This window comes from Biomphalaria glabrata, chromosome 6 (assembly GCF_947242115.1).
Source record: "Biomphalaria glabrata chromosome 6, xgBioGlab47.1, whole genome shotgun sequence".
Taxonomy (NCBI): domain Eukaryota; kingdom Metazoa; phylum Mollusca; class Gastropoda; family Planorbidae; genus Biomphalaria; species Biomphalaria glabrata.
In genome coordinates, this window is record NC_074716.1 from 9,222,396 (window position 1) to 9,237,027 (window position 14,632).

The 14,632-nt window shown below is 30.2% G+C and overlaps 1 protein-coding gene across 5 annotated transcripts in view; it reads left to right on the forward strand.

Moving 5' to 3' along the window:
* The window catches only part of LOC106073413 (zinc finger protein 729-like), a 44,934-nt gene extending 32,401 nt beyond the window's left edge, over positions 1–12,533 (forward strand). For 2 of the 5 annotated variants that reach the window (XM_056031520.1, XM_056031519.1), the window contains exons 2-5: positions 3,306–3,411; positions 4,812–4,940; positions 5,215–5,388; positions 9,591–12,533. In XM_056031520.1, coding sequence (XP_055887495.1) covers positions 4,851–4,940; positions 5,215–5,388; positions 9,591–11,441 — 2,115 coding nt within the window. In that variant the 5' untranslated portion in view covers positions 3,306–3,411; positions 4,812–4,850 and the 3' untranslated portion in view covers positions 11,442–12,533. Of the gene's footprint in view, positions 1–2,176; positions 2,242–3,305; positions 3,412–4,811; positions 4,941–5,214; positions 5,389–9,590 lie in introns of those variants that run through there. The other 3 variants (XM_056031518.1, XM_056031521.1, XM_056031522.1) reach the window with 3 other exon arrangements.
* Positions 12,534–14,632: the final 2,099 nt, after the last annotated feature.

Here is a 14,632-nt window from a genome sequence, read left to right on the forward strand (position 1 = left end):
CCTGAAAACAGATTGGACCATAGTGCTCTGAGCATGCTATAAGCATGAAAAATGCTCTTTATGAAAATAAAAACTATTTAAAATAATATGGAATCTGGTATAGCAATTCATAAAAGCTATTTTTTTAAAATCTCAATTCAGATCTTGTCTTATAAAATACAGACGTAGGTTACTTCACACAAAAAAAGTATTTACTCAGAGATTGTAATAATTCATAATTCAGTAACAATGAAAAGTAACATCTATTTAGCACACACAAAAAAAATTGATTGCAATAAACCTTAAAAAAAAAAAAAGAACTATTTTATTGTGGTCTAAATTATTTTGTCTAACATTAATACATCTGTACGTTAATGGGTGTTTCTCATTTCTAGTTGGCAGCACTTAATGATACCAAAATTATTTTTGATAAACAAATCTGGATTTGTTTTTGGCCAGGAAGAGACAACAAGGAATGTCGCGATAAATAATTTTTGACGCTCACATTCATGATTACCAATAATTTTTATGATGATTAAAGGCTACTAAATAATATTAGCACACTGGAGTGGAGCAAAATCTTACAAGCTGCCTGGTCGTGCGGTTTGCTCACTGGACTGTCGTTTGGATTTATCGAGGGTTCAAATCCTGCCCGCTCCCATCCCCCCGTCGTCCTGCGGGAGGTTTGGACTAGGAAGTAAATTATCTTCAACTCTGAAGGAACATCCGAAACATGTAAAACATTTTACAAACATTTTACAAGCTGCAAATTTATTACAAAACAGTACATAATGTCTATTAATGATAATGTAGGTACTTTGATAAAAATTTCAACTTTAATGAATCTAAATGAAACTAGTATAGTCTAGTTAGATAGATCTTTTTGAATGGAGTTCATTGATACCTCATTTATGCTTCTAGGTTAATTAGAACATAAGTTATGACCATTTTAGTGTCGGAAAATTAGCCTATTAAAATACCAAAAAAATTGTGACCGAAAGGAGGAGCTTATACATTTAAATTGCTATAACTTTTTAATGCTTAATGTAATAAAATTTTCCATAGAAATGCGCAATTATGTTCTGATAATTATGACAATTTTAAATCTGGGATATCTATTATGATAATGTAGTCAAGCAGCTAACAGTACACTACTATGTCTATGTATTGTAATGTACTATATTTTAGATGTTTGTAATAAAAAGGCTGACAGTATAGGGGGATGAGCCAATAAGTGTGATCTGGAACAGTGTATATAGTCTTTGCTTACTACTTCTTGGCCCGCATATATATATGACACTGGCCTGGGGCCATAAGGTCATTCAAAATCATTATATCTTCAAATTTACATTTACACAAAAAAAAAAAAAATTAAACAAATTAATAAAATATTTAAAAAGAAAGTAAAACAAACAAATAAACACATCCTAAGCTTTTTTTTAAAAATTGTTTTTTTAGCTATCTATTAAAGAAATGAAACATGTTTTTGTTCAATTTTCAGAAAACATTTTCTTTTTTTAAGTTTAACACATCAAAAATATGCTTTTTTTTTTGTAACTGTTTCACCTACAACAATAAACTATATATATATATTATTTTTTGTTAAATTAACTATTGCTTCAATAATCTACAATTTAAAAAAATAAAATATAGCAAAATAATATTTAATTGCAAAACAAAGCATTAGAATAATACCGGATAGTTAAGAAAATTAGAAAAAAAAAATTAATATAAATAAAATATTATACAACATATGCTTTTATTAGGCACATCATATGTTTTTTTTTAATATACATATGCTTAGCTATGTAATAAAAATTAGCGAAATGTTACGCATTTTTGTTCAATTTTCAGAAGACCTCATATGAATAGTATGAACAAAAATGTGTTTAAAAAAATTAACTGCTTGAGCATATAGATATAATCTATATATCATTGGAAAACTCAGAACAAGTTCTTCCATAATTTACAATAAAAAATTTAAAATCTAAATATAAAATATTTTATTACAAAAATAAATTATTATAATGTCATTTTTAGTTGATTAAAAAAAGAAAAAAAAAATTCTGCAAATAAATTTTATAAAACAATTGGATAACTTTATTAAGCACATCCTAAGCTTTAATTTGATATATATAGTTTTTAGCAAAGTGATGAAAATTAGCGAAATGACATGCACTTTTGTTCGATTTTTCAGAAAGTCACTTCCTGGGATTCCATTGCTTCAATGTCTAAGTGAAAACACGTCAAATTTTACAACAGGTTTTTATCAATTAGACCCATATTAACATTCTATACCTCGTTGGAAAGCTCAGAACAAGATCTTTATTAATTTACTATTAAAATTTAAAATTTCACAAATTTTTGTCACATAGCTACTTATACTATTGATTATATTATTATATTATAATTTATAATTGATAGTCTATTCTACTAGTATATTTTTAGTCATTATTTATAGAATCTAGATTCTAGATGTTCATGATGTTGCTATACTTAACTCTAAACTGACCTAAACTCTAGAGTTCTAAAACTAAAAGTAGTAAAAGCGAAAGGGTGAACTGAAAGTTAATCACTTAATGCCTATGCTATGGCTATGGCCCTACGTTTGTAGCAGATCCATCATCCACAGACAGGATCTAGAGAGTAGCAATTCTAGATTTAATCTAGATCTCTACTCTAGAACTCTAGTCTAGTGTCTCTAGACACTCTAGTCTCTCATTCTAGGCCTAGGGTAGGACTGTGAGTGTGACTAGAAGATTTACTTACTTTATACTATTATTTTATACTTCGGCGCATTGGGCGGCAAGTTGTCTCCATAAAGATCTGTTAGTTTTCTTTATGTGTCAAGTTTGCCGTTTCTGTAGCAATATTGAATATATATGTGGTTTACAGGGTGGCCCCCACGCCAAACCCTCCTCCTTTCTCACCCGGGCTTGGGACCGGCAAATGGCGCAGTTGACTACATCAAATGTATTACGTAATCTAATATTTATATTACTAATAATTTAATTATTACATTTAATAGATCAAGAGTAAAATCACTACATATCAAGATCTAGGCATTCTAGGATATAAATATTGCTATACCCTACATTCTTTCTTCAAAAAAAAAAAAAAAGAATCATGTTCATTAGCAATAAGAAAAGATAATATATATATATATATATATATATATATATATATATATATATATATATATATATATATATATATATATATATATATAGGCTATATATATATATGTTTTATGAGACAAATTGTTTAAGATTGATAATGAATTTTTATATATTTTTTAAATATATTTTATTTTTTTTTTTTATCAGATTTTTATTATATCTTACCTGCAAAGTGCAAAATCCAGCATTGCATCAAAATCAAATTGTGTAGACATCTGAAGATCTAAGTTTAATTCAAACTAGACAGACACAGGTAAGATCAATTTGTTATAAAAGGGTTAAATTTAATTAATTACCAGCTTTTCAAAATATATTATTTTAAATATAAATTGTTTGTTCTCCCCTTTTTATATTGACACTTAATATTTTATGTTGGGTTATATCTCTATATCGGCGATTAATGTAATTAGACATCTCCCTAATTTTTTTTTCAATCTCTAGGTTTAAAAAATCTAGTATTTTGGGAAACTCTGATAGTTTTTCAAATTTTAGTTATTGACATATTTAATTTCTGCGTTAAAAGTTGTAATAGTAAACATCATATATCATTTTTTATTTAAATGCTCAGAAAATTTTATATTTAATAAATTAGTCAGTAAATTCTTCACATCTATAAAAAGAAACGTGGTTCTGTGAGATGTTTAATGTTTTAAAAGACGTGACGTCACAACTAGACTTATATGGTATTATAACCGTTAAAACTCTCTACATCTAGCAGATCGCAATTATTCTTATGCTTCACAGCCAGTCTCCACGTTGATTTATAATCTATGTTTATAAATAATATTCTAGATCTAAACCTCTAGTTCTACTTGAAGAAAATGAAATACTGTTCATCTTGTTGCAGTAGTTCCAATCACAAAGATAAAATCAGCAAGTACATGCTGACACAGAAATTAGTGTCTCTTTTTTTTTTTGTTTCCAAGAGATGAAGTTTTAAAGGGAAAATGGGAAAAATTTATTCGGCTGAAGAGCAAATATTTTACAAAAGCATATGCTCACAATAAATTCATGGAAGACAAGTACCGGTTCTCGGATTAGTAGATCTATAGGATTGGAGTGACCACTCGTGATGTCACACAGAAATTCCGTGACAATCTGACCGTTTTGGATGCACAGAAAAATTATGTCAGAAAAACATCAATTATTAAGTTATTCTTGCAAATTAAAAAAAAAGAATTTAATATATTCATTATCTGTAAATCAAAATACATATTATATCAAAAATTGTCAAAACCATCAGAGTTTCCCTTTAATATCTTTAATAAATGACATTAATTAGTTTTAAAAAAGAATCATCATACTATTTATAAAGTCATCTGAAGACCAATTTCACTCTATTTCATTGATGACAGAGCAAGACTTCACCAATGATCTCAAAAACAGTCATGAAAAAAGATAACAGCTCTTAAATATTTTGCTATTTTTGTGTAAAGAAATGGATAGTCTTTTTTTCATAATTTTTACAGAATTGTTTAAATGTTTACCATTTACTTTCATTATGTTTTTGGAGGAGCAATTATTGTAGTTGCATAGTCACACAATCTGAATGATGCCTTATCAAGACATTTTTTTAAAATTCATTTAAATTTTGGTTAATATCTATGTTAAATGACATTCAAAATTTTAATTAAAAAACTCAATATTCTGTAGACAAAGACATCTTAAGAACTGATTCAAAGAAGAACAAAGATGGATGACATAGAACAAGACTTTACCAGCGATCTAAAAAATGTCATAAAAATTGAGATGTTAGAATCATCTTTCGACCCAGAGACACAGGTATGATTATTTTTTTAGGGTGAAAACTAAATTAAATTATTTTCTTTTTTTTTTATTTTTTAAATATAGAAATGATAAAAATTGTATTTCTCCATTTTGTAAGTTGGCACTTTTACATGTTCTGAAATATCTCTATGTCAGAGATGAATATAGTCAGGGATCTCTCTAAACATAAGTTTTCTTTATTATATAGCTTTAAAAATAGTTTCTGAATATTTTTTATGAATGATAATAAAATATAATGAATCAACTATTCAATGTTCTATTTATAAAGACATCTGAAGACCAAATTCTTCCAAAATCCATGATGACAGACACAGAGCAAGACTTCACCAATGATCTCAAAAATGTCATGAAAATAGAAAAGTTAGAATCTTCTCTACATTCAGAGACACTGGAAGTTACCTCCACTGGTCATACTTCTGAAGAATTTGTAGCTGAAAGACAGGTAATACAATTGTAAAAAATACATTAAAATAATGTTTACAGCACACATAGTAGTAGCAGTGGCTCATACATATGCAGTAGTTATAGTAATTGTAATCATAGTACCTAGTAGGCATTAGTATCTGTACCTGCAACAGTAGTAGGCTGACAACCTGATGGATCCTGTGGAGAAAACAGACGTTAGTAAATTTCTCTCATGCACCTTTTTTTTGAGCCCTTCACAATTGTTGGTGTTATCAAGAAACTAAGTTACATATTGTTACGTATTTCTGAATCTTCTGGCTAAATGTACTAGGCACACAAATAAAAGAAACACTGCAAAGAACTTGACGACTCAAGTTTCAGCTTTATATAACTTTATTGAATATTAACTATAACAATTCGTCACTGTAACATGTAGCGTATACGTCTTACATCGACTGTAACGGCTCAAGTCCACTCTCTTCTACTGTCTCGCACAGTAGACAACAGTAACGACGATTGTACTGACTCTTTTCACATTAACTCTCTGGTTTATATAGAGTCCCTAATCGCTTGTCCAATATTGCAAAAACACTGCTAGTATCCTCTGGAACAACACGGGAGGAAACATCACATCCTGTCGTTGTTTATACATGTCGATTCCAGAGAACACCTGCTGCAGTGTCATCTTGCTGAGGCCACACGTAGTGACCTCTAACTGTCACTGTTCATTTATAACACTGTCCCGTCGTAGATCTGTTCGTCCTCTGGAATAACATGTGAGGGCACGTCACATCCTGTCTTTGTTGACACACATAGATTCCAGAGAACACTCAGTGCTGTGTCATCTCGCTGGGGTCACACATAGTGACCTCTACCTGTCACTGTTCATTCGTAACAATATAAATATTAAAATAACATGTATGAGAGGGAAAAATATGATTCAAGTAAGCATCATTGAGATCATTTGTGGGATAGAATCCAAAATGAAATATAAGCAATGATAAGCATACAAATTGAAGAGTTGTGAAACTCAAATGGTGAATTAAAACAAGTATGTGTATAATTGAGTTCAATCCAAAGTTGGATTTAGTGAATGTAATTAGTCTTTGGCGGAATTGTGAACAAAATTATTTACACTAGAGAAACTAGTCTAGACTGATGAACGATTCTAAGACAAACTGGTGAGTTAATATTTAAAATATATATTATATATATATATACATGAATCTAGTCTAGATGTGGTTGAATAAAATATTGACTCTAGAGGGTGTTGTGATGAGATGTTTAAATAATTATTGTCGAGCTTGTTTGTTAAAGTCTAGGGGAATTTTGGATTTTATTTATCCCACTCACATATACAAGATATTTTAACAGGCACATCACAACTAACAATAAGAGCAGACCAGTATATTAAATTTATAATGTAAAATGATTAAATAAATATAAGTTTACAAAAGATAACTGATGAAAAAAAAACAGAGAAATGAAATAGATGCATTAATGTGTAAAATAAATTCTCATCATAGATTGATAATCAATGAGTGAATGATAGAGTGTTCCTATCACCTTGTCTACTTATTTTCTTAGCTGCTAGCACATTGGATATTGTTCTTGTGGACATATGACTAGCACTCAGAAGGATGAATCATCTGACTCTGTCTTATGACATTACCTCAGGATGTCCTCCATGCTGTAGGAAATATGGCTCTAGGATTAGGCCGCTGCCTGTTCACCAGTTTATTTTCTGCCATTGTGGTGTCCAACCACTGATCGTTCCCTATATGTCATCATAAGCTACATAACTAGACAATTTTGTGTCCTTTGTTATGAACTAGCAGTTCTTCCATAATGTTGTTTCATGTATGAATTAAATGTGTACCGCCCAACTTCTACATTTGTGGCTTGATACTTCAATACTAATCAACATAGTTGCATCGGTGAGTGAACCATGTGTTTTCACCATTGCTAGGATTAGAAGACTAGACATTGTGTAGCATACCCCCTGTCACATCACTGTTTGCTATTGGGACATGTATTAGTTGTGAATCACTGAGTAAACTCTATATTTGTGTTTCACGTGGGAGACAAGAATCCACAGTTGAATTGTGAGTTGTTAATCACATGGTCAAGCAGTAGTCGCCGTGTTCCTGAAGCATATGGATGTGTAATACAGTTAGTTGTATGTCATCATAAGCTACATAACTACACAATTTTGAGATGATTGTCTTTTTTAATACTTATGTGTCCTTTGTTATGAACTAGCAGTTCTGCCATGATGTTGTTGTTTCATGTATGAATTAAATGTGTATGGCCCAACTTCTACATTTGTTGCTTGATACTTCAATACAGTTGAATTGTGAGGTGTTAATTACATGGTCAAGCAGTAGTTGCTATGTTCCTGAAGCATATGGATGTGTAATATAGTTAGTTGTAATGAGTAGTTATCATGATTTTGAAGTGAGAGGACGTATAAAGATCTAATATAAGAAGTATAAACAGATGTGTGCTTATTGTACTTAATATATTGTTGTAACCCCGCCTTGCACAATTGCTGGTGGTGCGCACGAGCGCTATTAAACGTAAACAAGACACTAGGATATAGAAAATAATAGTGCATCAAGGATTGTAAAGAGTCTGAATGTTTGGAAACTAAGAAGCCAACTTTTGTGCTGCGTGAAGGTTGTAGTAGGGACCTTGAGCTGCCTGCCTTTTTGTTAAGTGCCTACCCTAGAGTTACAACAATATTATTAGATTATTATTGGAGAATTTCTTGTATTCATTGAAGACTAGACTTGCCAGTATGTTTATATTTTTATGTCAAATAAATTTCATCTTCAAGAATCCATTTCTGAATCTCTATGTTTGTTGTGCTATTATAGACGAGAGATTGAAACTTCAGACAGTTTTGACTAAAAATAAATTATTACACCTATCCTATTGAAAAAAGCAGAGCAGGAAGGACTCAATCCTCCTGTAGTGCTCTGGCAAGAAACTTAGCCATTCGGCTTAATGCCTCGTAGCTAGCATACAAGTCGAGTGACCGCTCAGACATGCCCCCCCCCCTTAACTCGCAGAGCTGGGGACACTCGTATAAGACGTGCGACACTGTTTTGACGCTCTCTCCACAGTGACAGCATTGGGAGTCAAAGTTCGGATGGAACCGGGCAAAGTATGCCTTAATAGGACAGTGTTCCATCCTGCACTGCGCAATAATTGTCTGCTCTGACCTCCTCAGTCGCCTCCATGGATCATCGCGATCTGGGTGCCAGACACCACATGCTCTATCGGATATTGTTTGAATAGTATATTTTTATAATTGTTCATGAATATTCTTAAATATTTTTTTTGTATTTTGCTATATGTTCATGAAGACAAATGGTTTCATAACCTCAACTGAAAATACTGTCATACAAAGTAGAATATTGGAATACTTTTTATCTTTTGGCAATTCACTAAAACTCACAAAAATACTCCTCAATTTCAATGTTAGCTTTAACTTTTAAAAAAATTAACATATACATATCAATATTTTAACATATGTTGTTAAAATAAACTGTAATCTATAAGCCATATAACCTGGCTTGTTTATCAAATCTTAAAATTTTATGTGCGCAAGTTCTAAGGACTATAAATATCCTCCCATTACAGCAACAGTTAAAATAATAGAAAGTGGGATTCCCAAACTCAATTTTTTAATGTTGTTCTGTTCTTAAACTAGAAGCAAGCTAAATATAATTTGTCTATATTTAGTTTGCCAGCTTTAATTTTGAAAAAAATTTGTTTGTTTGGTTCAGTGCACTTTAGTTTCTTCTTTCCCTCTTTATGTCCAGCGCCCTCTTATGGTCCCTATGTATTCAGCGCTCCACCGCCCCTTTGCCTCCCAGTTTCAAGAAAAGGCTACCCAGGGGGCACTAGAACCCCTGTTGAAGGCCACTGCTCTAAATCAATCTAGTCATGATTGTTAAGAAATGACTTCAAACTCTGCCAAGTCACTGTAAAACACTTTAAAAAATAAGCTTCAGTTGCTGCCTTTGTATAGTATTAAATACTATTGCTATTACTACATGACCATTTTTTTTTTTTTTTTTTAAATAAAAAAATTCTTAGCTTTAGACAATTTAGATATATAATTTATTTTAAAAAATTTTCTTGAGAAATAAACATGTAAGAATACAGCTCTAGTACCAGTTTAAATTAATATATTGTTTTACATAGTATTTCTTTTTTTATATTTTACAGAAACAAATGGTGAATTGGAATGAAAAAATTAATTTAATGCAAGAGATGCATGTGAGAAACACTCATAACAAAGATGGCTATGCAGAGAATTCAAGAGTTGACGCACACAACTGTTCTAGCATCAATAGAAACCAGCATGTAGCGCATGCAGAAAAAAAATTTGACCAAATTCAAATAAGTATAGAAACTTTCTCTACTTCATCAAAAATATGTAATGATAAGATTTATTCATGTAAAAAATTATTTAAATGCAAAATTTGTCAGAAAGAATTCACTCATTCATCTAGTTTAAAAAAACATGAAAATATACATACTGGTAAAAAGCCATTTAAATGCAAAATTTGTCAGAAAGAATTCACTCGGCCATATATTTTAAAATCCCATGAAATTATACATACTGGTAAAAAGCCATTTAAATGCAAAATTTGTCCGAAAGAATTCTATCTGTCATCTAAATTAAAATATCATGAAATTATACATACTGGTAAAAAGCGATTTAAATGCGAAATTTGTCAGAAAGAATTTACTTATTCATCTAGTTTCAAAAGGCATGAGGTGAAACATACTGGTAAAAAGCTATTTAAATGCAAAATTTGTCAGAAAGAATTCACTCAGCTATCTAATTTAAAAAGCCATGAAATTATACATACTGGTAAAAAGCCATTTAAATGCAAAATTTGTCAGAAAGAATTCACTCGGTCATATACTTTGAAATACCATGAAATTATACATACTAGTAAAGTACTATTAAAATGCAAAATTTGTCAAAAAGAATTCACTCAGCCATCTAGTTTAAAATACCATGAAATTATACATACTGGTTTAAAGCCATTTAAATGCAAAATTTGTCAGAAAGAATTCACTTGGCCATTTAGTTTAAAAATGCATGAAGCTATACATACTGGTATAAAGCCATTTAAATGCAAAATTTGTCAGAAAGAATTCTATCAGCCATCTAGTTTAAAAAGCCATGAAATTATACACACTGGTATAAAGCCATTTAAATGCAAAATTTGTCAGAAAGAATTCTATCTGTCATCTAAATTAAAATCTCATGAAATTATACATACTAGTAAAAGGCCATTTAAATGCAAAATTTGTCAGAAAGAATTCTATCAATCATTTAGATTAAAATCCCATGAAATAATACATACTGGTAAAAAGCCATTTAAATGCAAAATTTGTCAGAAAGAATTCTATCAGTCATTTAATTTAAAATCCCATGAAATTATACACACTGGTAAAAGGCCATTTAAATGTAAAATTTGTCAGAAAGAATTCACTCATTCATCTAGTTTAAAAAAACATGAAATTTTACATACTGGTAAAAAGCCATTTAAATGCAAAATTTGTCAGAAAGAATTCTATTTGTCATCTAAATTAAAATCCCATGAAATTATACATACTGGTAAAAAGCCATTTAAATGCGAAATTTGTCAGAAAGAATACTATCTGTCATCTAGTTTAAAAACCCATGAAATTATACATACTGGTATAAAGCCATTTAAATGCAAAATTTGTCAGAAAGAATTCTATCTGTCATCTAAATTAAAATATCATGAAATTATACATACTGGTAAAAGGCCATTTAAATGCAAAATTTGTCAGAAAGAATTCTATCAATCATTTAGATTAAAATCCCATGAAATTATACATACTGGTAAAAAGCCATTTAAATGTGAAATTTGTCAGAAAGAATTCTATCAGTCATTTAATTTAAAATCCCATGAAATTATACATACTGGTATAAAGCCATTTAAATGCAAAATTTGTCAGAAAGAATTCTATCTGTCATCTAAATTAAAATCCCATGAAATTATTTGTCAGAAAGAATTTTACTCACTCATGTAGTTTTAAAAAACATGAAATAAATCATACTGATAAAAATCCATTGAAATGCAAAATTTATGTTCTCTTACTTAAAAGCCATGAAATAATACATTCTGGTAAAAACAACATTTAAATGTAAAATTTATAAAAGAAAAGAATTCACTTATCTTATCTCACTGTTCTCTTACTAAACTTATTGGAGAAAGTGCCTTTGGAGATTTAGATTATGACATGACAATAAGAACAAACTGTTTATTGCATTGCAGATCCACAATGCACCAAAAGAAACAAAACATCAGCATATTTAAAAAGTAAATCTTTGGCGAAGAGAGCTAAGTTGTTTATTTTTGCTTGCAAGCATTCTCAAAGACTGAAACATTCGAGAAAACAAACAGAGCTTAATGTTCAAATGGAAAATAAAGAACAGATGATATTAAATATATAAAAAAAAAGGAAGTATCTAAATTTAATAAAATAACTCAAATCACAGCTATTGTAAAACAAAAACGTGGTGGTCATTGTTGAAGTTCTGATGATGAGTAAATCAAACAATTAAAGAAAATAAATTGTTAGAAGATTTAAAAAATGAAATTTGATTACACAATCTATTAAACAAAACTACAAAGTTACATTTGAACGTTGGCATTGACCTTTTAAAGGTTGCTTATCACAAAAACAACAAAACACTGACTAATGTGTGTATGTGTCAGCGCTCAACATTGTTGTCATTCTGTCCATTGCATTGGATACTAATATAAACTGTTGAAGGCTGTAATTTGTTTATAAAATGAATATTGCTTTTTATATAATAGAATATTTTAGTCACTATAGTTGAAATATTAAGATATTATGTTTAAATTTTTTTCATACATCTTAATAAACACTGCTTTAAAATACTTTTTAGCATTGAAAAATATAGCATCTTTTTTTTATCAAAGAGAGGACATGGGTCAGTTGTGGACATTGTGCGTCCAATCAAACTGTTCTTTTTTTAGTGGAATAGCATGTCATGATGTGTTTCAATATCTATGCATTGATAAATAAAAAAAAAAAAATAATGTTATAGTTGTATATTTATGAAGAAATAAAGATGCCCTACATTTTGACATAAAATACTTGATTATATCTTGTGTTTTTATTTTTTTACATTTATACATTTATTTCAATGCTTACCTCCCTTTTTAAAAATTGCAGAAAATAATGAAATTCAACACATTTAAATCTTATCTTATATAATACAGATGTTACTTCAAAAAAGAAGATGATTACGTCCTACTCGTCATGCATTTAGTCATGCATATTAACCAATGACTTAAAATATGCCAAGTCACTGGTTTTTCTAGCTAGCTCAGGCAACCCATTCCATGCTCTAATAGCGCTAGGGAAGAAGGAGCATTTTTACAGATTTTTCCTTGCGTAAGGAACGAGCCTTAGAAAAATCTAGTAAGATATCATCTATTTGCTCACTATCATCTAAACCAGTGATTCCCAAAGTGGTCTACGAAAGTGGAAAAAAAAATTAGGGGTCTATGAGATGTCCAAAAGGTGTCAACGATAATACATTTCATTTAAGTGACCTTAATTTTTGCATCTTATTAATGAAATTATTTCATACACTAATATATAAAAATAAACTTAATAGAATTCTAAATGCTGCTGGTAAAATCATTGGCAAAAAACAAACCCCATTTGGGCAGTTGTTTGAGACAAACATCTATAAAAAAAAAACTAACAAGATCCTCGAAATAAAGAATCACCCTTTGTGTCAGGATTTTGTGATTTAACCATCACAAAAGAGATACAAGACACCGATGGCAAAGACAAACACTCTTTTGTTCCCCTGGCAATCAAATCATTAAATAAGAACAATCTGAAATAAACTTTGTCACATGTAAATTATGAGTGCGTCAGGTGTGAATGTACACTTTGGTTTCTTATAGTTATAATGCTTTTTGTTTGGTGTAATGCACAAATTGTAAGACAAATTGCCATAAGGACAATAAAGATTATTATTTTTATTATGCATTGTACCTTAGTTAATCCTTTAAATATTTATCCTTCTAATCAAACCAAAAAAAAATGTATTTAATTTCAATACTTATTTAAATAGTTTAAGTTTGTCTACATGTAACTAATGTTTAACAAAAAGAAATGTAAACTGCACAGCGTTGATTATTTAAAATTGAGATTTACTCCTTCCTTTTTAAACAATCAGTTGCCTAAGGGCCTTTTTTATGACAATATGAAACCAATTACACTGGAAGATCATCTGAGACAATGCCACCCTGACAAAATAAATACAGATTTGAAAAACTTTCGAACATTCAAAGATAAGGTTCTGAATAGATCCATAAAATCTCTTTTGACAACATAAAGAGAAGATGATGGGTTGTAAGAGTCTTAGTACCGTGAAATGGGGTGACTTTGCTTCAAGGGGTGACTTTGCCTACTCAATACTAAAAATGTGAAAGACTTTAAAAATGTTTTTCCTGAGCTGTTTCCCATGAATTTTCATTTAAATATAAAAGAATATAGGTTAGTGTTTAGAAATAATACTCATCTCTTCTGTAAGTAGCAAAACATGGCAGATACACGTTTTTGACTCAAGACCTTCAATTTCACTAATTTCAGCTGTTTTAGGTGAGTTACAACTTTAGTTTAGATCTAATAGAAGGTTAGCTAATAAAATGAACTTATGCATCTTTTTTAGTTGTAATTTGGTTTACAATTATGAGGGGAAGTTGTAATTAAATAATTTCTTAATACGTTTTATGCCTAAGGTAGAGGCAAAGTCACCCCCTTATATGTGTTGTATTTTTTCTTTCAGATAGTCATGCCAGTAGTGACCGAAAAGAAGCAGAGCTGACATAAGCATAAAGATAATGATGTAGAAACTTTATTAAAGCTATGGAAAAGTGAAAACACAAACAGGAATGAGCAGAAATTCATCTGGCAATGAGAGAAGATTGAAAAGAAAAAATATTTCTGTTTGGGCTGTTCGGTGAGATTGACGCAAGAAGGCAACATCCTTCACAGCCAACATTCTCAACATCAGCTAGGTTCCAAGTGAATGAAAATAATGCTACTACCATTGAAGCACTTTACTTACAACAATTAACTTGGCAAGACATAGCCTTAGACCGCACTAGTAGGAGAGAGACGGTGACCAAGAAAGCTATAGAAAGTGAGAAAACATGGGCCCCGATTCTTGA